The sequence below is a fragment of the Strigops habroptila genome, chromosome 21 (assembly GCF_004027225.2).
Source record: "Strigops habroptila isolate Jane chromosome 21, bStrHab1.2.pri, whole genome shotgun sequence".
NCBI lineage: Eukaryota > Metazoa > Chordata > Aves > Psittaciformes > Psittacidae > Strigops > Strigops habroptila.
This window is the reverse complement of record NC_044297.2, coordinates 4,453,698-4,476,857: the sequence shown is the minus strand read 5'-3', so window position 1 is coordinate 4,476,857 and position 23,160 is coordinate 4,453,698. Positions and strand designations below refer to the sequence as shown.

At 44.0% G+C, this 23,160-nt stretch overlaps 2 protein-coding genes across 2 annotated transcripts in view; one reads left to right on the top strand and one right to left on the bottom strand.

The window, feature by feature from the left end:
• Positions 1-4,033: 4,033 nt before the first annotated feature.
• NEFL (neurofilament light) lies at positions 4,034-8,686 on the bottom strand. Its single transcript, XM_030509922.1, has 4 exons — positions 7,529-8,686; positions 6,879-7,003; positions 5,629-5,948; positions 4,034-4,622 (listed from the first exon to the last, which is right to left on the bottom strand). Exons 1-4 carry the CDS (start codon positions 8,579-8,581, stop codon positions 4,438-4,440), a joined length of 1,683 nt encoding a protein of 560 aa, XP_030365782.1. The 5' UTR covers positions 8,582-8,686; the 3' UTR covers positions 4,034-4,437.
• Positions 8,536-23,160, top strand: part of DOCK5 (dedicator of cytokinesis 5) — a 115,720-nt gene continuing 101,095 nt past the window's right edge. Inside the window, exons 1-2 of the mRNA XM_030509919.1 lie at positions 8,536-8,632; positions 10,613-10,695. The gene's annotated coding sequence lies outside the window, so the exon portion shown is untranslated. The remainder of the gene's footprint in view (positions 8,633-10,612; positions 10,696-23,160) is intronic.

The window sequence follows — 23,160 nt, the reverse complement described above, 5'->3', positions numbered from 1 at the left end:
GCTTGAGTGACGTTTAATTAGAGCAGGGTTAGCAAATTAAATGGCAGCTTCTCTGTAGAGAGCTTATTTGTGAAAGTTACATGTGTATGTGACAGAAAAATAGCTGTATCTTTATGAATAAGAGGTAGCCCAGTCACAGTCACCTATTGTCAGGAAGCGTTTGCACCGAGTTATGTTAAAATACAGAAATGCCCAATGGTTTGTAAGGATCGAAGCTCTTTGTCTCTTGGGTCTAATTAAAATTTTCAGGAGAGCACCACCACTAAACCCAAAAACTAAACCAGAGACCAATATTTAACATAAAACTTTCTGTTTATGTGCTTCCAAATAAATTCTATAATCTGCTAAAACGCCACAACCTGCTGAGTCAGTGGGTGAGCACCCCTCAGCACAGAAAGTCAGGCACCTTCAGCATCAAGAGGAAGAAGGGTCACCTTGTGTGGTGAATTAAATGTTGATGTCAGCTCAAGAGCACTGCTAGCATGGGCTTACATGGGTGCAGCTGCGATCCCAGGCTGGTTTGCTGTTTTTCATGCTATTCCTTTTAGCCCTGGTAGAATACAGCCACAAGGATCTAGAGATTGTTCTTCATGTTGCTTCAATTCTCCTTGCACACAGGCAGCCCAACCAGGATCACAGTTTCCCGTACAAGGCAGCTGTATCCACACTTCTGCCCAGGGTACATCAACTTTCCTGAATGTTTCTGGGAATTCACTGCATGCCCTATGTAGAAGGCAAAATCCAGGCTACCCAGTGGCATAGGGTATTTCAAAATATCCTCGTTTCCCCCCTTATTCCATCCAAAACATATCACAGCCTTTAGTTATTACCCACAACTGCAGGTTTTTTCTCTGCTTTAATACACAAAATAAATCTGTGAGTTTAGCCTATTTCCCACTGCAAATGTTTCTATCAAATCCTAAGAGAAATAAGCAAGTGGTTAATGCATTTCTAAATATTTATAAAACTATAAGAACCCATTAATATTTAGTGTTGCCAAGAGGTTTTGTCTACTGACATCTGCAGTCAAACAGTTTCAGAAGACAGCATAATTCCAGGGCAGAGATGCATAAATAGTATGTTATTTTCCTGTTCTGCACCAATTATTTCTTCAGACTCTGCATAACCAGTGAAGGGATTAATTACTTTCAGACACAGAAGTTCATGAATCAATATCAAAAGACTCCATGAATGGAAAAACAATAATTAAAGGAAGTGACTATGAGGATTTATGAGCATTATTTAAGGCGGGCTACTGAGACCCCTGTGACTTCAGGAGCCGGAAGGCTCTAGAACAGGATCTTTTCACCATACTGGGTTGTGGAAATGCTACAATTAAGACGTTTTCAGCATCCCAGAACTAAATTCCAGGTGGAAACAAAGTTGGAAGTGTTACAAAACACAAATAGGTTGCGTTTGCCAGGGAGCTGAGTCAGGCACTAGAATCTTCTCCCGGCATCAGGGTCTGTGCTTTTCCCATTCCCATGTGGGCTTTCTTCCTTCTCTGCTCAGGATTAAACTACCCTTAACTAATCCTTCCAGATGATGAATTGTCAATTATTTAGTTATCAGAAGGTAAATTCCTAGAATCTGGGTATTGTACCTGGACAAGTTTTCCTCTTGCTGAGCGGAAGGGAAGTGTGTGGATGTGTATCTTAAGAAAAGCATTCAGGACCTCCTTCTATTTGTCTTCCCCGTGATGAGCTCTCGGCATGATCTAAACCCCATGTGCTCAAACAGCAAGAGAAAACTGAGGGACAGACCCGCGGCTTTACTTGCATCTGCAACTTGGGTTAAAGTTTCTACCCTGTCTCCCTCTGCCTGCTTTTACTGCATTGCGTCAAAGAGAGCGCCTGGATTTTCTAAGGTTAAACAAGGGTTGCCAGTAGCATCCCCACAACCCTCAGAGCATCTCGGGCTCGCAAATTCATCCTCCCTCCCACCAGTTTACCTTAGCAGCAAGGTAGGACCAGGGTGACAGACCAGGCTGGACGGTCACTGCAGCTTGTCACTCTGCAGCTAGTTGCTGTGACTCACACATTTCCTGCAGAGCTGTGAAATCTCTCCTCTAACTGCAATACATTAAAAATAACATAAGGAGTGGGGATCGGGCTGAGATATGCTGCAAGGAGAAATGTGTTTGCTGGTATAACTCTGGTTTGAGAGCATCTCCGCTGCAACGCTTTGGAGAGCTGCAAGCTTTCACAGGAGTGAAAGGGATACAAAGGACTGAATGAAGAGAAGTTTACCCACAAAAAAAGAAAAAACCATGAAAGAGAAAGCAAGATCAGGTATTGAGAATTTAAAAGGTGCTCAGAGTGCTTGGAGGAAGGCAGGATGAGGAAGTGGTTTTAATATGAGCCAATCTCTGTAAGAGTGGCTTGGCTTTAATGGCTGTGTGAGTTCTGACCTGGCGCACCACAGATTTTCTGCTCTGTAGGAGCAGCACCTCTCTCCAACTGAAGTGCCACACTAAGCATTTGCTGATGGGGCACTTAAGTGAAATTCCAAGTACCATCTCTTAGACTCCATGTTCTGCTGTTTGAACCAAAGGCATCATATACTAGAAGGAGTAGCTCTCCTGCAAGCCCCTCAATAGTTTTTAAAAGCACTGAGCAAACAGCATGGTCAAGTCTCTGGCCCATAGTGCTGCAAGAACCCACACCACCTTCCTGGAGACAGAAAATCTGCTTTATAAAATTAAGTCTGCACAAACCAACATAGAAACATCTCCATTAAAAGCAGAAGGAAAACACGAAAAGAAAGACTTAAAATGGTATTGAAGAAAGGGAAAACTAATTTACGTGTTTGTCTTCTTGTTCTCAAAAAGCATCAAACCCCCCAAGAAAGTAGGGGAGGGAATAAAGCATTTGGAAATGACACTGAAACTCCCTGAACAGGAGTTAGTGGGTTTATTACACATGCATACAAGCTCTGTTTCCTGAATTGTTTGACCAAAGCTTCTTTTTCTTTCTCTTGCTTTTCTTCCTGGAAATGTGGAAGGAAAGAATTGTTTTAAGTACTTACCTCATCCATCATAATCTTCTTTGTAACTCTTTGAACTCTGAAAAGCACCCCTAAAATTTTTGTAGACGCTTCCTTCTTCTCTGAACATAACCATTGAGGACCAAGGCAAATCAGCCGATGCCACAAAGTCAGTGTACAAAACAAAAAGGTACCCAAACTCCTATGCAAAAATCCATCTGACTGCAAAAATATTCAGTGCACCCATGTAATGCGTGTTCTAACATGGCGTTCCATGGGTTGAGCTTATTTAAAAGGGTTTAATTTGCAGCCCTAGTCTCAAACTTGCCCTTAGCACCAGGTTTAATTTTAAGCAACTTGAGCTGATTGAAAATAAATGGGCTCATGCCGCAGGATGTTGCTTTCAGAATTGCCAGGGTTTGCTACTCTTTGAGCTGTTCTTATTTTGTGCCTGGTCAAATGAGACCTTTCTTCATCTTACACACAAAACTTTAAAAGGTCTTGACAAATCTTCAGAAGAAAATTAGCATCTTCAGTCCATAGTGCATTAACTTGGGGTAGCACCTTGGAAAGGCAGCTCATTCAAGTAGCACAGGGAACTCCCCCCCCATTTTGTTCCCTCTAACACCTCACCACAGCTCCTTTATATTCTTAGACATTGCCCCAAGTCTCAGCTACATCCTCAGTCATTCTTCCATTGAACAGCTTCCTACCAATGTTTAAAGCCATGTTTGCATTTTGCTTCTGAATTGGTTTGTTGAAATTTCTCCTTTTCTCCACAGGCAAAGAAGAGCTTGTGCCCACACCACAGCTCAGTGACACCCATCACAAAAATCACAGCACTTCCAACACCAGTGTATCTATTATTTTAACATTTCCTTGTGAAATTTTACAGCCCCACCAAGAAATTTTGTCCCTGTATTACTCCCCCCAAACACATCAGTGAGACAGAAACCACTATCCCATACCCTGTTACACAGGCTTGAAAGATGAGTGCAATACATCACCAACCTTTTAAATGCATCAGTGACACAACACATACAAGGAATCCGTGTAAGCATTTCTGTAACTTTATTGACTAGCTTTATTGCACATACTTATTGAAGCCTCCATTATTTTACCCACCCAAGGTTTCCATAGTTATTTTAAATGCTAGTTAAAGGTAACTTTCATTCCCATGACTTATTTTTTTCCCCCCATTTTAAATTTTAAGGTTCTGAATCACCCAAGAAAGACACAACCCCTGAATTCATACGTGAAGACCATGCGGCATTCAGGGAGCAAGCCAGTGGGTGCTCTGCAAGCATACTGATACTCTGCACAGAGAAACATCATAGATCATTAACTTTTAACCTCAGTGGTCACTGAATTAAATATGTGAGACTGCAATATTAGCTCAGTCCATCATCATTTATTCTGTTGACCTGATGAGAAAGCTAGAATGCCCAAAAATCAAGCCTTCTTCTTCACTTCACTCTCTTCTTTTCCTGCTGCTGCTTTCTCTTCCTTCTCTTCCTTCTCCTCCTCACCAGTTTCCTCAGCAGTTTCCTGAGACTCCTCCCCTTCTTCAGCTGCTGTTTCTTCCCCTTCTTCCTCTTCCTCACCCTCTTTGGCTTCTTCAGATTCTTCCTTAGCACCTTTGAAAGACAGAGACATTTTTCACATCTACGTACCATTCCTAATCCTAATTCAATGGGAGCCAGCATACTTGCACCCTTAAACCCCATACATCTGGGCACAGCTAAACACGATGGGGCTGGCAACTCGTTTTGCATGAAAGCAGGGACATTTGTCTGGGACTTGCAAGGGAGAACAAAACTACACAACCAACTTACCCTCTATTTTAGAGAGAGTCAAACACTTTCTAGGCCTTTTCAAAATCATGGCCTTGAAAAATACTGACTGTGGACTCATTGCTTTAAGCCTTATCCAGAGACTTAGAAAAAGAATCTTGCCACTGGCCTCCAACTGGCTCTTTAGCTATCATTTCATTATCATTAATCTTTACGTTAATAAACTCAAGTAGTTCAATGGCAACCAATGCATTTCAGATGTGGAGCTTAAATCCTGCGAAGTTAGGAAAAGCAACACTGGATAACATTCCTGTTACATTTTCTTTAAAAATGTGAGTTTGGGGCAGCAAGGAAGCATTATATACTTTGATTGAACAAGAAAACTACCTAGATCTCAACCAACAGCTATTGCTATCCCCTGAACCCAACAGTCACATCCACAGATACCAGCTGACATTCCTGTTATCACAGGATACTTTCTGGGAATTTGTATTCAGCTCAGTATGTCCTTGCCCCTTCTTTTTGAGGATGTCTGTATTAGCTAAGTACTGTTTGCTGCCATAACATTACATGCTGTTGGTTTTAGAAACCTGAATGGAAAAAACACCCAGTGATTTCCAAGGGAGTATAATCAGTCCTATAACCTGTCTGACAGTGAACGTTTACCTTATCTTACATTCAATATTCAAGCTTTCCTGCCTACATCTTTGTGCTGAATCCCACAACCCTTTGTTCATGTGAGCAGACAGTGAGAGTGATCTAATTGTTAGACTTCATCAGTATTTCTGGGTTTTACCCCGTATGAGCAGGGTGAAGCATGAAAGAGGGATTTGAAAATAACTATAAATACCTTCCTCCTCTTCTTCAGCCTCTTCACCTCCTGCTTCTTCCTCACCTTCCTCTTTCTCTTCCTCCTCACCTTCTTCTGCAGGGGCTGCCTTGGCTTCTCCTGCTTTAGCGGCCTCAACTGTTTCCTCTATTTCTATCTGCTCTTCCTGGACATGACTGGAGTAGTATGTGGGAAACGAACGGGTTGTCATCAAATAGGAGCTGGACTGGAGGCCGCTGTAGGCAGACCTGCCAAAAGTGGGGGCAGTCTGGGTGTAGCCACTGGTGATGCTTCCCACACTAGTGAAACTGAGCCAGGTCTCTTCACCTTCCAGAAGTTTCCTAGCAGGAAAAAGCAGGTAGAAATCACTTCATTATGCTGGAGCAGTACTCAGACACGGACTAAGATACTATGATGCTTTGAGCAGCACAAGCCCTTGAGACTGCTTATTTATGAGTGAAAAGAAGTAGCCCATAATGAATAACTATGTGGCAACAGTACCCTACCTTCTTGGAATCCTTTAAAAGTCTGAGGTGTGCACTGCTCGTGAGTTAATACTTCTTGTTAGAAGAAATGATGAGAACACAACCTCTAGGATTTGGTTCCCATCGCAGGTGAAGTTAGAGGTGTGCTTTAGTAACATGTAGGGTTGCAGTGAACAATGCAGATCTAAATTCGATGCTACGTTCAGCTATTAGACAAGGTTTATAGCCACTTTCTCAATATTCCCCCTTGTGGCATTCATAGAAACTCTTTTTTGGCATTTGCCATTGCTAACAGTATCTGGGACACAACACTGCAGCTGTTTAGCTGCAATTCTGCTGTAAAACATCTGCTTTGCAGGAGATTGCTTCGAGTTAGAAACAAAGCCCCTTCTTAAAAGCATGTAATGGATTTTCAATACTGAGAACACAGCCACCTGTGTCAAGTTCCACTGAGAAAATCTCTTCACTGTAAGTATGAATCAGGTATTTTTATTTGTAAAGATGAAGAACTGATATTATATTGCAGAGATATGTATGTATATGCACAGAGAACTCCTACTATCATACCCACTGAAGCTTGCTACACTGAACATTTTGCTTTAAGCAAATATTTTATCTCTTAAGTTCTGCTTCTTCCAATAGCAAGGCAATGGAGAAGACCTGATTAAACTCTGACATCTATCTGGGAACATTTCTGCTGCAGGAATGATAAACAGAATGAGTTCTCCCAAAGAGAGAATGGGAACCTGATCCATGTTCTGACTTAACACACTATCCCCATCATACCTATATGCAGCAATTTCGATGTCCAGGGCCATTTTCACATTGAGCAGATCTTGATATTCCTTCAAGTACCGAGCCATTTCACTCTTGGTGGTTCTCAACTCATTCTCCAATTTGTTGATTGTATCCTGTTGGAAGCAACAACATTGGCATTTTTCCATGTCTAATACTGTGCAAGGAATTCCTCCAATCCTATTAGCTTCATCTTGCTCTAGCAGTCAGAAAACACCTTCAACTCCACCCTCAGCCAAAGAGGCACCACTTACCAAATCCCACCTTCCCCGGCAGGGTTTTCCCATCCCTGTATCTACAACCTGTTATTCTATTGCTATTTAATGTTAAGAGCCCAGTTTTCTGCTGTCTTGAGGACAAACGCATGCATGAAATTTGCATATTGCTTTATTTCCATTTTAGCCTCTATGTGCTTTTTCTACTTCTGGCTTACAGATATCTTTTCTATAGTGACAGAGTCAGGCTTTAATGATATATAGCTAACGATATATCATGCACTATAGTTCTGTGGCGTTTTGCATCACAGTTTTATAACACTTTACAGCTTCGATACGTAGTACAGCTACTGTGTGAGCTGGAAGCAATGCCACCTTCCGGAGTGACCCCAGGGCCCCCCCTCCCCGCCGAGCCGGGCCCCCCACCTGCAAGGCAGAGATGTCAGCGCTCTGCTTCTCTTCCAGCTCCTGCAGTTGCTTCTCCAGCGCCTCGTTCATGCCGCGGGTGGCCTCGATCTCCAGCGTCTTGGCTTTGAGCAGGCGGCGGCTCTCCGAGACCTCGTCCTTGGCGGCGCGGACGGCGTCCGTGTTCTTGGCAGCGCTCTCGCTGAGGACGGTGAAGCGGCTGCGGAACCACTCCTCGGCGTTCTGCATGTTGCGAGCCGCCAGCTTCTCGTACTGGGCGCGGATGTCGCGCAGGGCGGCGGAGAGATCGGGTTTGGCCGACACATCCATCTCCACGGAGAGGTGCGCGTACTGGATCTGCGCCTGCAGCTCCGCCAGCTCTTCCTCATGCACCTTCTTGAGGAAGGCCAGCTCGTCCAGCAAGCTGTCCACCCGCTTCTCCAGCTCCGCCCGCGCCAGCGCCGCCTCGTCCGCGCCCTTCCGCACCTCCAGCAGCCGCGCCTCCGCGTCCTCCCGGCTCAGCACCTCCTCTTCGTAGCGCGCCTGCAGCCCGCGCAGTGTCTCCTCCAGGCTCTCCCGCTCGCCCTGCAGCGCCTGCTTCTCGCTCGTCGCCTCCTCGGCGGCCAAACGCAGCTCCCGGATCTCTTGCTCGTAGAGGGCACGGAAACGGGAGGGTTCGGCGTGCTTCTGCCGCAGCACCAGCAGCTCCGCCTCCAGCACCTTGTTCTGCTGCTCCAGCTCATGCACCCGCTCGATGAAGCAGGCGAAGCGGTCGTTGAGGTCCTGCAGCTGTGCCCGCTCCTGGCTGCGGATCGACTTGAGGTCGTTGCTGATGGCCGCTACCTGGCTGAGGTCGAGGCTGTCCACAGAGTGCAGGAGGGAGCCCGAGGCGCTGGAGGTGGCATAGCTGCGGCGCACCGACACCGAGGACACGGGCGCCGACAGGCTGGAGTACGCCGAACGCGCCGAGCTGTACCCGCCGCTGCTGCGCATTGCCGAGACATGGAGCCGCGGGGCCTCGGCATACCGGCGCTTGTAAGAGGGGAAGAACGGGTCGTAGCCGTACGAGGTCATAACTGCGGGGGGCTAGCAGCTGCTCTGCGGACCGGCGCCGCCCGACCGCCGGTATTTATGGGCGGGAAAGGCGGGCGGGCGCAGCTGCCGGGCGGGGCCGGGGCGGGAAGGAGCGGCGGCGCGCTGAGGTACGGCCCGCTCGGCTCCGCGCCGCGCCTCACCGACGGATGAGGTGGGGTTGGTTTGTGCTGCTGGTTAGGATGCTGCGGGGTGGGCCCGCCTCGTATCTGCCTCAGGTCTTCCGCGGGTCTGCCTCAGGCCCCGGTGGGGCCAGCCTCAGGTCTACTTCAGGGACCCCCTCTGGCTTCTCTCCAACCCCCCAAACCTGCTAGGGCTGTGTGTAACACCCCTCTGTCCTTGTATTTTCACTCATAAAGCACCTTTGCAAAAGGCCTGAGGAGCTTATTGCAAACCCCATGTTGGGGAAGGGCTGGTAGGGAGGCCTTGTGCCTTAGGGAAGCTGGGTGCAGCCCTTGCTGCACCTCAAAACCCAGAGACAAGACGTGTAAATAGTGTTTTTCTCCTTCAGTTTGCAGTTTTTGCAAGGCATGTATGTTCTTTGAGCTGCTGCTCTTCTCATCATATGGTCTTGCAAGTGGCTCCTAATAACCAGGTAATTGCATGAATGAAGAAACAAGTATGGGGTGTTGTTTGCAGTCCTAGTAAAATACATTAATATCTAGTTATCTAGCTTTGCTTTGTCTGGTCCTTGAGTTTTTCTAGAGGCAAATCTGACTGAGACTTGGACCATAGGGACTGAATATTTATCCTTACCTAATCTGGCTAATACACAGGTTAAAATGAGGCAGCTGTGTTGCAGCTACCTCTGATGCTGATTATTAGCCACTGGTTGATTAAAATAAAACAGTATGTATGTAGTAGAGGTTTACCAGAAGCAAGCTAGGAATATGGGAGCACGGACTTCACTGGATGCTGAAAAAGGCAATGATAAATTGTCAGAGTCAGAAGGGCAAATGTATTGCAAACCAAACTCAAAGTTTTTTTGAGGAAGGAATAAATGTAGGTGTGGGTTGATGGGTGTTTATTAAGAGGTACCATAGAAATGCTTAGTTATTTCTTAAAGAAAGGGGAAAGACTTAGAAATACACGTAAATTAATCTGTGTGCTTGTTAGTAACTGCAATGGTACTTAAGTATTTCTGGCACAAAGAGGTGTTTGCTTAATACCAGTCATCTACAGGTAGAGCAGGGTTGGGTTAGTTATGTTTCCTTCTGTCTTGTAGTAATCTCAGGCAGAACGCTGCCTGTTGTGTGGTATCATTTCATAGGTTTCGGGCTACTTGAGGGGTATTAAGCTGTGAAGGGCAGTGGCCTATCAGAGGTACAAAGCTGCAGTGTCTTTTCATCTGAGCTCATGCTAGGTGGAATGAGCTGTACAAAGAGCTGGTACAGAGCTCATGTCACTGTATCACAGTAGAGCTGATGAGAGATTTCATTTTGCAAATCTCAAATGTCCCTATGCAGATCAATGGAATTGCTCCCCGCTTACAAGCACTGCAAATGAGGCTTCTACTCCAAATTGTATTCAACATTTGTGATTTGAATTTCAGTAGCAGTTGTATTCATGTGTGTTAGAACAGAGATCCATTATTCAGATGTTGAATATGCAAAGTGCAGCAGCACAGGTATGGTTTTATGTGCTAATATGTTTTTATTTCAGAGGAGATTGGTTTTGACTTTGGCTCAAAAGAGCTCATTTTTGTAGCAATATAGACATCATAGCAGATGACAAGATTCACAGTGGGCTTGGTCAGAGATTCAGTGAGCTTCTAAACACAAATTTTTCTGGGAAACTCAACGATTGCAAATTGGCATTCCTTGTTTCATGCCATTGGATTGATGCTAATCTCTCCTACGTTCAACTTGAGCATGAGACTTAATGGTATCATTTATTATGCCATGTATTAATAAATGAATATACTTGAGCTTCTAAAAACAACTGTGCTTCATGTCCCAGGAAAATAAGCTTTGTAATTGCAGGCTGTTAATATTCTTTCTCATATTGTTTTAGAGAGGAGAGCAGTGTGTGCCAGGAAGATGGGAAAGTGTGTCTGCAGACAGCCCTTCAATCTTGAGTTTCAGTGTGACTCAGAGGTAAGGATGAAGCTTTGTTACTATAAGGAAAAGAAAGCTACTACTGAAGGTATCCTACTTCAGGAGCTTGTATTTCCAGGTACAGGGTAGTGCTATAATGCAGAATATAATCTAGCTCCTTGATAAGTTATTGCTAGAAAAATCATTGAACTAGTAGTGAACAGGGTAAATGCAGGCTTCCAACTAGAATGAAATGGCCTGTGCCATTTGTCTCATCTTTATTCAAGATGCATTGAAAAAAGCAGGCAGGCAGTCACTAGAGATGAGCTGAGTCACCCAGCACCTTAGTAGTATGTACCTGTCTATCTGCTAAAGCCAAAGCTGCTCTCTTGCTGTTTTAGTTTGGAGTGAGTATCATGATTTCATGTAACACAAACTTAAGGTGGAAGAATCCTAAGTCCAGGTTCAGACCTTGAAAGCCTCCCCTAGGTTGGCTGACCTAAATAATGCAAATTATCAGGATGAATGATAGAGAAGTAACTGTAGTGATGTGATAAAATGGCAGCTGTGCTACTGCTGCATAAGCAAAAGCAATCCACTGCATGTCAATACATTCCTGTTTGTACATTTTCCTCTGCTGCATACTGTGTCATTAACATGTACTCAGTCTGCAAGTGGCATTTTCTCAAGGAGGAGTTTAGGTTTAACCCTGTGCCTGATTGAGCACCAAGAAGTTACTTGGATGCAACCAGAGTCAGTGAACATTCCCCTATGCTGCATTGAAGTCTAGTGGGGTTTGCCTTTCTGCTTTTAAATCAAAGACTGTTTCCCCAGCAGAAAGTGTAACAAACAGGTACGTTTGGGGTTTGAGGTGGCTGGCAGAATGAAATCTGCATTGTCTGCTCCTGGTCTTATTTCAGCAGCGTAGAAAGAGCTGAGCCTGCTTAGTTTGAACTTGCACAGAAATTGAACAGTCCTAAGTCAGAAAAGCAAAAGCATTGTTTCTACTTTTTCATTTTAGTTGCTTCTACTCCATGAGGGCACAGCTATTCAGAGTGGGGAATCAGGCACTCCTCCTGTTGAAAGTGTTGCATAGCTCTGATGTGTTGTGCAACATCCTATTTTTTATACAAGATATAAAATGAAATGGTAAGAGCTGAACTGTGCATGGTCCCTACACTCACAGAACAGGCAGCTGAGAGGTACTATACATAGTAAAGCATGATTAAGCAATTTCCTTTCCCAGTGTTCTGTAACTGTTAATAAATTTACTGCAAATTCAAAAATGAACATACTGCATTCGGTGTCACCATGTGGTATGGATTGATTGATTTTTATTGAGAAGATTGATCAGTGCAGTTCTGAAGGAGAAAGGGGAGAGCTGGAACAGGCCCGTGGTAGCAGCTAACACTTTGTGCTGGTATTCAGTGCTATGAGGATGCAGTAGAGCATGCCTGGCTGTCCTCATAGGTTCTCTTATGGATCTTTCCGAGGTACGAAGCTGCAGTCTCTGGTGTGTTGCAAGGACTGAAAAAGAGAATTCTTCCTCAACCCCCTGGGAGCTACATCTGAGAAAACTCTGGTTTGAGATTTGAAGTTGCCCTCCAATGCTTCCTGTGTTTGTAGCTGCTGCTTTCTTTAAAACTTCTGGGAGGGGAGGGAATACCAAGGAACTTTCTCTGGGGTTTATTCTCATGCGTACCAGAATTTCTACATCTATCTGGGCTGTTTTTCAGTTTTGACCTTATGCTGAACACACTTGAAAATTGCTGTTGGCTGTTACTAGTACTGTCAGGGGAATATCTTGAAAGTCATGAGCAGGAATGATGGGTCCATTTTTTTTTCCCTTTTCCTGAAGTTAGAAACACAGATCTTACATATATATCTAAAGTTATATCAGAATCTGAGTCGAATGGAAATGCGCAGATGAAAATCCTCTGTCCTACTTAGATTCTCTTAATCCTGCTGTGTTTTTCTTTTATGGACCGGAATGAATCTTATATTTTAGGAAGTCTGCTTCCTATATTCCAAACAGCCCTTTTAATAGGAGACAAAACTAACATGAATGGTCAAAGCCCATGTGGAATTTTGTCATAAAGGACTGAAATACGGTATCTGGAAGACACATAAGAAATGCAAATAAGTTTAATTTATTTCTTTTGAGCAGATATTTGCTTTGTTTATGCCATATACAGTAAGTGCCCGAGCAGCTTTCATTATTTTGTTGTTGCTTACACCAATTCTGTTTTGCTGTGCACAGTAACATTAATTTGCTCACTTTGAGTTTGCTCTCTCTTGATTACAAGAGCCCGAGGAAGCAGCCAGGCACTTCTTTCATCTGAGCTCTATCAATGAATGCTTAATTAGAAGATTCATTAGCTTTGTTTACTCTTTGGATCAGGACTCCAAATGAGGCCACACAATCTGATGGCAGATTCCTCCTTGGATTTTCAAGGGTTAGTTCTGAACTCCCAGAATCAATTTAATAGATGTGTTGCTTCTGTTTGATTCCAGCAATTAAACATCAACAAAAAGGTTCTTGGACAGCTACAACTCCCCTACCTTGCCAGCTGCAATGCTGGTGGTTTGAAAAAGCCCACTCTGCTCAGCCTGTGAAAGAGACCATTTACTCATGTGCAAAGTCTTATTGCCAACATCAGAAGTAAGTGGTTAGACTCGAGACCAAGGGCCACATCAGAAGCTTGGTGTTAGTTGGCACGGGGCTGTAGGCTTCACTGAAGTCCTGCCACTTAAGGCTACCTGGTCATCTGAGCTTCATCTTTGTTGTCTCCTTGTGAATGATCTTGACTGTCTTAATACTACCACCTGAAAAGTGGTATTTGATGATACCATAAAATATCCAAGAATGATTGTGACAGTTCGCAGCTGAATCAGGTTTTGAGGAATTGCAACAGATTCCTTTCTCCCCCCTCACATGATTTGGTGAGTTACAGAACACAGTTCTTATTCTGTATTAGTATTAACTCATCAATCTTACTGGTTGTAACATCCAGTTTATGCTGGACTGTGCAAGATTGGAATCAGTGGATGGACTCTTACGGTACATCATAGAGCCAACTGATAGGCATATGTGAGGGTATCCCATAGCAGTAATGTGCCAGGCTTGGAAGCAGGCAGTAGAATCGATGTCTGTGTTCTATACAGAAAAAGATGAGTTCCATGCCTTGTGTCATGCATGTGTCTCTGTCTGTAGGGGCAGCTGAATGTGTATGCTTACAAATCTTTGTTTCCCTGGTGGCTTCTACTTATGGTCTATACATGTGCATGTTAAGCAGTGGAAAGACCTTACACATTCTCATCTGTACAGTGAACTACATGAACATTTAAGAAACAAAGACAAAGTGAACCCTAAGTGGTGGTGTGCCCCAAAGAGTTGCTCCGGGAAACCAGCTCTGTGACTCCTGCCAAGTTTTAAACACTCAGTGAACATGACTATGTATATGTAGTTTTGTTTGAGGGCTCTATGCTGTAAAACAGGTGCTTGAGCAACTCCAGATGATAATAATAAGAGGAATTTAATATCTCTCATATGTTTGAAGTTGAATACTCATATCTGCAGCAATATCCAGAGGCAAGGAGTGTGAATATTTTCTCATTTTTGCTGACCATATATTGGCTGTGCCAGCTGAAGTTAGTTCTGCTGGTGATGCGGAAGGTAGAAGAGAGGAGACTGCATTTACAGTACAGTTGAGAGCATATGGTAGGCTCATAATGCAGTTGGAGACTCTATTTCCTTCCACAAGTTTTCCAGTATGAATGGCAATAAAGATAAAATGTGGGTCAAAAAGACTATTTATTTGTGGACTGCCTGCGCAAGTAAAAGGCAGAGATCTTTTATCTGTGAGCTGCAGGGAGCTTAAGCAGTCTGAATTCCTGCTGATCAGGATGTGTTCTTCCTTTGATCTCAAAATCCAGGTGAATACTTGAGGAACACTTTCCCTATAACACAATTCTTCTCTAAACCTTTCTCCTTGCCGCATATGCAGCAAGAAAATTTATGTGGGGTGTAAACAAAGCTCCCTCTACCTCGGAGTATGTGGATAATCTTCCCCTATGCATATGTGTAAGTATTTCTTAGCAAGATAGCAGCATCCCATTATTTAATAACCTGGCACGTACTGCTGCTCATCAAACACAGAAGAAGAGTGAGCAGTAAAACTGTCTGAGCGTTGTACTGCAGGGAGGTGCCTGGTGCAGTTTCACAGCAGTTGAAGCTGCTCAGCTCTGCAGTACATGAATAAAAATTACTAAACTTCTGCAGCCAGTGCACCTCATTTCCTACATCAGATCTTCTCCCATGCATCAGGTTCTTGGTATTATATTGGGTTGTTAAGGTTGATGTCAAGGATTTATGCAGATATGGGATAGAATATGAAATGCAGCCCATTGCTCTGGTTTTATGCTAATGTAGTTTAATTGAAACACTTGCAGAGGTCAGCAGGGGTTTTATCTCTGGCACGACTCCTCCTAGAGAGAAAATGGCTTTTTATTTGTATTATAAATTATAAATTCTGCAGCTTGATTGAGAGGCTCTCATGGCCTCTGTTAGCTGTGAGGGTTCAAGTGTTTTCTTGATTCTATTAATAAGGGCAGATGAGAAGCTGCTGTTTGTTCTTATTTGTGCAGGGTTTTGGAGGGAAATGGGAATATTTGCTTCCATTAAAACTGCTATTGGTTTTCTTTTTTCTATCTGAGTGGGATTTGCTCATAACTGGCACCCTGAAACTTTGAGTCATGGGCAGATCTTGTGGTCTTTCATTGCTGAGTAATAAAAAGATTGAATTTCAGGGTTTGGAGTTTTGACGAGTTCCCAGGCTTTTATCTTATTTTACTCCATCTGAACAGCTGTGATGTTATGTGACAGCCATCACCTTCTAGGATTCTGAAGCCTAAAATATAGTTAGTCCCATAATGTGGGAGAATCAACTCATCCTGGGAATAGTCTCTGGTTTGCTGTTAGTGAGAATAAGAGACGTGTGCTGGAGAGCCCTGTGCAGGTGCAGTGCCTTGTGTCTTTACATTCCATGATCCTCACAACAGGAGGCAAGGCTTAGGTAGGTCAGGATCTATCATAATCTTTTAAAACTTCTGCTATCTTGATGATAAGCTTTTAGCCCTTGCTGTGACTAGTGGTAAAAGCTTCAATGGTGAATTAAATTCAGCAGTTCCAGACATTTAGTTTGTATCTTCTGTACATTTGCAAAATGTTTACAGGAATAAATCTGTACGGATTCAGTTGGCTTAATCATCATAATCATATTTTTCTTGTTTGTTAAATGCGCATTCATGAACTCTTTTCACAATAGTACCCTCTGGCTAATCCTATTCCCAGGGAATGTTTCCTCTGTACTTAAGTGATACTAAAAGGAGTTTGGAGCCTATGTTTTTCTGGAGATCTAGACCTTAAGAACTTCCAGTTTCAATATTCAGCAGTTGTGTTGTCACTATCTTCGACACTTTAAAAGCCCTCAGGTTAGAAACTTGCAGCATGAATTTGGCTTTTGTATAAAATAAATGAATTGTTGAAATAACTTCAGAAGCACTTAGCCTCTATAACTAACCAGCCTCAGTCTCCTTACTTGGCATTGCCAAAAGCTACTCAGTCATTTATTTTAGTTACTCCAGAGTCTCAAAGGGGTGTTGGGGCTCCTGAGCAGATGGTTTTAAGTGTTACCTTCTAAGTGGTTGTCTGCTTCCTGTCTGACAGCGGAAATGATGACATGTGTGCTTACACTGGCCCCAGTAATTAAGCAGCAGAGGTGTGGGAGATCATTTGGTTTTACCTAGCTGTCCATTGCTATTGGGATGAATGAAGTTCCTGCAGTAGCTGCAAGGAGAGCAGTTTCTAAACCTCCACAGTAAAAAAAAAAAAAGATAAATCTTCAAGGGTCTGCTGATTCACAAACATGGCCATCAGAACGGACTAGAAATGATATTAACTGCTTTTCAAGGAGAATAACCTGGCCATTTATTATGAGGTAGGATAAAGCACTCTGAGTAGACAGGGGATTAGGAAAGATGAGGTAGCCAGATACATCCTTTTATCCCTCATTTTTCTGCTTCTGCTGATGGAATCCATAAGAGGATGTTTGTGAAGCTATAATAAGCATATTTCAGGTACTGAAGCCAAACATGAAAGGTCGTGTTCCACCTTTCAGTGCAGCTGCCTGCACTACAGAACAATCCAGCTGGGCAGCAGTGTAAAAGCCATTTGTTTTGCAGTGGAGAGTTCTCACTGCCTCCTGGTTTGTGTCTGCCTGCAGATGAGATGGCATTTGGGAAAGCTGAGAGCGCTCTTCGACCTACGGCACATCAGCGTAATGGTTACATGTCCTGGTATATGGATATATATATATATAAGCAGAAGACAAGAGGTTGTAGCAGAGGGTTCTCAAGTATGTAATTCACTAAATCATCAAATCAGGAGGTTTTTCTGGCAGTTTGATTTGCTACACTTGTATCAGTTCATGCATTACAAATCCAGACAAGATTATCTCTTCCAGTTCTGTTCTTTAAACTGGAATTCCTGAAAATTTTCAATTGGTAAAGGATAAAACCACAGGATAAAACACTGTTAACCTCTTTGTGTTACTGCACCGCATACTGTAACAGTAAGGAGAGAGTATTGCATCTTTCAGTGGTACCTCAGAAATTGTATGGGGAATTATCTGCTCATTTCTATTTAAAGGGATAATCCTGAGTGCACAAATATTTGTTGTATTGTTGGGAGATGCTTCCTTTATGCTCCTGGACTAAAAAGTCCTCATATAATAAGAAAACTAGATCTAAGCACAGCTCATAGACACAGACCAAGAATGGTCGTAACCAGATTTAAGGAAGTCTTTGTGCTTTGTGTAATCTTGGGCAAGTCAAGCACTACTCTTGAAATGCATTTGCAGCTTCTCTGCTCTGGAAAGCAGCAGCTTCAACGCCTCAGACTTCAGGTAACATTTTTCCTTTCCAGATGATTCTTGCCTAATTACATTGCAAGTGCTTAAGAGCAGGCTCTCTCTCTGAATTTACACGCTCTATCGAGCAGACTGGCTCTACGATGTGTGGCAATATCCATAAAAATAAAGCACAGAAGTAGCACTTCTGGATCAGTTAAGAAAGTGTTTATCATCATAAGGAGGAATATGCTTTAAAAGATTTCAGTGAAGACATTTGTACAAGCTCTGATATGTACTTGTGTGACTCTGTGTAAGGCTGGGATACTCCTGGTGTATTTATTGAAGCCATTTGTGAGCATGGCAGTGCTCTTGTTTCCACTGATTGGAGCAAAGGAGAAGTGGCACAACCTGGGTTGTTCCTGTAACTGATATGACCATTAAATCTGGTAACATCTGAAGTGTGGAATAAGACCAGTAAATGTGAAGATCAGATGTTCAGGAAGGTGGTTAGATGCTACGAGCCTGCACATTCTGCTGCAGAGAAGCCATTCTGCCACTTGCAGCCCTGCAAACAGCTGCTGCTGCAGCACTGCACAGCCAGGAGGAAGCAAGTGACTTTATTTGTAGGCACAGCAAGTCAGAGGGGTGATTTTGAGGCTGCCTCCTCCAAGTGTGTATGTGTGGGGTAGCTGAGGGGGAGGAAGGAAGAAGGGAGGAGTTATTTCTCATCGTAGTGCAGCCTGATGAGCGAGACAGGAGGCAGCCTATTGAGTTCAATGTCCCCCGAGGTTTGATGCTGCTGTGTTCAGAGCTAAAAAACACTCACTGCAGATTTCATTCAGGCTGGCCAAGACTGTACAACTGCATCTAGGGCTCGCCTTGAGGGGCAGAGTTACTATCCATATAATCTGACCTAAATTACTCCTTCAGGAGGCTTGCCATGCCTCATGACAGTCTGCAGTGGACTGAGAAATGCAGGGCAAGAAGGCTGCAGGAAGGGTTAATCGGGGTTTGCAGTTCCCGGGTGCTCCGTGTACTCCTCCAGCGCCTCCTGCCGGGATGTACCCCACGGAGCTGCAGTTTAGGGGGACCAGGGAAGGCAGAAAGGGAGCAGAAACTTGTTTTTTCTGGACTTTTCAGGGAAGGAGGTGGAATCTGCCTGCATGAGGTCTAATAAAGGCCTAGGACTGGTGCGTCAGGGATAGCAACAGAGGCAGGTGCAGCCCAAGGGAAAAGCTTAAACAAGCTTCTCTGTGCATCCTTAGGGAGGGATGGGACATGGTAGAGAGGGATCTGACCTTTTGCAAATGGAAAAGGAGAAGCAAACTCTCTTGCGTCAGCCTTTGGCAGTGTCCTCTGCGTGTCACTGCAGGGATGTGATGGTAGGACCCTGCAGTGGGGTCCTACCCTACTTGTGTTCTCTGTAGTGGGAATTTATGGATTGATAAGAAGCTTGCTATAAGCAGAGAGGGAAAGAAGAGGGAGAAGGCATTGTCTGACTAGCTGCTGTCAAGAGGAGCTTAGAGAAAGCATTACTCAGTCTGCCTCTTCCCTTCAGTCTGCCTCTTCCCTCCTCCCTCTGGGAAGCTGCTGCTTCTGCAGCAGGTCCAGTTTCTGGCAAAAGTTCAACACTGCACCAACTTTCAAAGAGAGAGGAGAAGGGAGGGAGGGAGAGAGGAAGAGAGTCCCGCATTAAGGAGGAGCTACCATGTCCCAGGCTCCCTTTGGCCAGGAGCCTAACTGCTGCAAGCAAGAAAAGCATTGGGAAGAGCAAGCTTCCCCTTTCCCGTTAGCAGCAGTGCCTGCTGTGCCCCAGCTTTCATATAGTTAGCAAGCTTTCAGTGGCCTTATCACCTCCAGATCTCACCCCAAGAGCTAATGGTTGTGGTTTATACTACATAAAACTCCCCAAGTAGCTAAAAATGATGCAACAAAAGCAGGTGATTGGGGTATGTATCCTTGGGATCAGCACTGTTTTCTCCCAGGGAAGGTGTTTGGGGAGTACAAAATGTCTATTTATCCCCCTCCCCAAATCAACAACACTCAAGAGGAAGGTGTTAAATAAGGAATAGAAAGGGAAGATGGGAACAGATAGGAAATCAAGACAAACCTAGCAGAACATGAGCAAGAGGGGGCTTTGTACCAGCCGCAGGTCTCTTCTCCCTCGCTTCCTTACGGCCTTTGCCAGGCACTAACTTACAGGGGGGTGGTTGCGGGCACCAAGCACATCTCCCCACCAAGGCCAGACTGCAGGGACTGGGCGCATTTCCGCAGTGGGAATGGGAAGAGCCCAGTTTCCCACTCTGGTCAGCATGAGAGGGGTCAACTTCTCTACCCTTGCACACCGAGCGTGAGATTCTTTTCCCATGTGCACCTTCATATGCGCTTCATGTGGGAGAGCAGCTTCAGTTGTGTGGGTCTGGACATGCAGTACTATTTGCCCTTCTTTTTCCTTTTTCTGTCCTATGACAGTAATTAAACTCAGTGGTGTATTGTGGTGTGAGAATTAGATGGGGTGTGCAGGAGAGGAAGAGGGATCAGCTGCTCTCCTGCTCCCTGTGAGTAGGATGTGGAAGTTAAAAGCATTGCTTGGTGGTCTCTGGATGCAGTGGGAAGGTGGGAGCGTGACAGCTTTGAAGGTGCTCTCCCTGGAGCCAGCCCCTAGGGAACGGGTCCTGTGGATGCTCTGGGGAGGCAGTGGCTGTGGAGGAAACTCTGGCTGTTGCAGTTCTTTGCAGGGAGGTTTGCGGGAAGGAGACCAGCTCTCCATGAGAAGGGGTCTGGCGTGGCTGCAGTGTCTGTCCTGCTGCCGTGTGCTGGCAGCCTGGCGAGGGCGGCGGCTGCTGCCATCCTCCCCTTTTGCCGCAGAAGGATGCTGAGTCACTCCTGCAGCGCCTGCTCCTCCTTTTGAACTTCCCAGTCTTCCTAATCTCCTGCAGTGAGACTGATGGAGGCTGCTCAGACTCTGCTCTTCTCTAGCCTGACTTAGGTCTCTCTTTTCTCTCTCTTTCTCTCATGTATTTTTTCCCTTTCTGGGTCCCAACCAAAGGAAGGCATTGCTTTAAAATAGAAACGTATCTCTGCAGCTACCATGAGGTGATACTGCATCTGTTTCTTCTTTGGTAATGGATCTTCCTGTTCCTCTAGAGAGCAGCAATAATATTTGATGAATACAGTGAATGCTGCAGCAATTTTCTTCTTTAAAGGAGCCCTCCTGGGCACTGAATCAGCAATGATCATCCATCGGGCTGACACTTCTTGGAAGAAGGGCTGGGGCAGGGGAAACATGATTTTTTTTGTGTGTGTGCTTTGCTGGAATAGGCAGCAATAAAGCACTCTGTACTGCTGCTTTGCACTGCCTGCTGTACAAGCTATTCCTTTAACCTCTTTTTCCTCGGGGATTGCTGCAGAACATGGCAGTAAAACTCTACAAACTCACCCTGTGTGCAGCTTTGGGGAGGGTGCTCTGCAGGGAAATAGGAAAGGTGAATCTTGGTGCAGGACTGTGCTGGTTTCACAGGGGCTTGGGGGAAACGGGTGCTGACTGCACGCTGGCTGCTGCCATAGGAAAACACTGCCAGAGCATATCACTGTTTGTCCTTTCCAAACATCAGGTGCAGTTAATGGCTGTACCACATAGGAATTCATTAAATGAAGAGTCCTGGTCTCTTCTAAATCAAAGCACTTGTTTGAGCAAGCTTTTTTGTCGTGGATGATGATTGCTTGCTTACAGCTCTATATTGAACTATCCTGTAATGTTACTTCCTTTGTATTATTACAAAGAGATGTTAGCACTGCGTTTTTTAAGATTAGCTCGTGCTTCCTGTTTTAAAATCCTCTTTCCATTTGTTCATACTACATGTATGAACTATATAACATAATGTAGTTCATACTACATGTATGAACTATAACATATACTAAATGTAGTACTTCTACATTTAATATAAAAAGAAAAAACAAAGCCTAACTTGTGCTTCAGAGATTTTTTTTTTTGCCTTCCTATATTGTAAAGCAGGGTCTTGCAGTTTAATAATGGTGAGCATTACTGCATGGTCCTATCTTGCTTCATTCTGATGCATTTTCAAGCATTTTAATTAAGTTATCAATCATGCATGCTTTTTCCCAGAACACCTGTAGATTTAGACAGTAAACTAAAGTTTAGATGTTAATATAATCTCTTTTTAATCCTCTTTCTGTAGTGTTTAACCCCTTGTGCTGCTTACAGCATGCAAGCCAAATTCTGCATGGAATACCTTTCATTTTTATGTGGCCTTTTTGCCATGGTGCTCACACTAATTGATTCTAAAATGCATAAAATGGTGAAAGAGATGCAAAAGTAAAACATTTTTCCATCTAACAAGCCATTGAAAGCCAGGTTCCTCCAAGTGTTAGGACAAAGCAAGGCCAGTTGTGGCCAGTCCCACAATAAATATGGCTTATTAGCCCTTCCTGGCCTGAAATCTAACTGTAGGCTTAAAAATAGCCATGAGATAGCAGGGTGCATTAGTTACACACAAAAAAGCTTGATCATTAGTCCCTGCTGCTTCTAACTCTGGCATTTATTTTAGTTCAGTGGCCACAGTAGCCACAAATCTAAATCCAGTCCTTGGCACAGACCTGCTCTAAATCTCACCGACTGCTAATCCTGACGTGTTTGGGAACATGACTTTTGGGGAGAATTTTCTAGAAGAATAAGAACCTGAAAGCTCATTTCTGAGCTCTGAAATGCTGGCTTCTACTGAGCTGCTGGTCAGGTGCAGGAAAAACCTTTTCCTTTTCCTTAGCCTGTGTTCCAGAATCTGCTCACAGACTCATTGCTTCCTTGTTCCCATCTGTTTTTAGCTCATCCACTCCTGGCTGCACGTCTTTAGGAGTATGCAGATGTTGCATAATGAATAAGTTCTTGTTCTTGTGGAGAGACAAGAGGGTTAGAGAGGAGGCTTGGAATTAGAAAGTCTTTTTTGTCAAGTCCTGCAGTTCTCATAGTTATTTATACAGTCAGAATTATCTAGCTGTCTGCCTGCAACATCAGTTACATCAGGCTTTAAGGGTTCATTTGAATAGCTTTAAGGGGATTACTCAACTTAATAGGGAGTGTGTGTAGGAAGGCTGACGGTGTTCCCTTCTCTGTGTGTCTCTGTCTTCCTCCCACACTCATCATCAAAGTCTGTGGCTGGTAAACTGCTTTAGAACATTTGGAACTGATGCTTGTGAATCTTCTCTGGTAGGTAATGGGTAGATCATTCCTAATGCACTCTGTGTAGCTGCAAAAGGAGTATTAAAGACTAGGCTCTTGAAATGTAATAGTTTATCAAAGAAAGAGAATTAAAGGATGGAGGAAAATAAAAGGGAGAGGAAGCATCAAGGTTTTTCCAGCTATTTAATTTCAATGTGTGTTTCTGTATGTTTGATTGACTAATAATAGAGTAAAACATTGTCTTATTCTAGAGATTTTAATCTGCAGATCTCAAGATGCACCACAAATACTAATCAGCTTCAAAGGAGATTTGGATTGTCCTCGCTAAATATTAGTTAAAGAACATTGAAGTGGTACTGGCAACATGATCTAAAGATGGTCCTATTGTGTTTGCTCATTATACAGACCATGGTCACC

What these genes read in the sequence shown, in the direction of transcription:
- NEFL (XM_030509922.1), bottom strand. Translation starts at nt 8,581, where the DNA reads ATGACCTCGTACGGCTACGACCCGTTCTTCCCCTCTTACAAGCGCCGG. An exon ending in ATCGAAATTGCTGCATATAG is followed by an intron (nt 5,949 to 6,878) that starts GTATGATGGGGA and finishes TTTTCCTGCTAG; the next exon opens with GAAACTTCTGGAAGGTGAAG. An exon ending in GGCTGAAGAAGAGGAGGAAG is followed by an intron (nt 4,623 to 5,628) that starts GTATTTATAGTT and finishes TGTCTTTCAAAG; the next exon opens with GTGCTAAGGAAGAATCTGAA.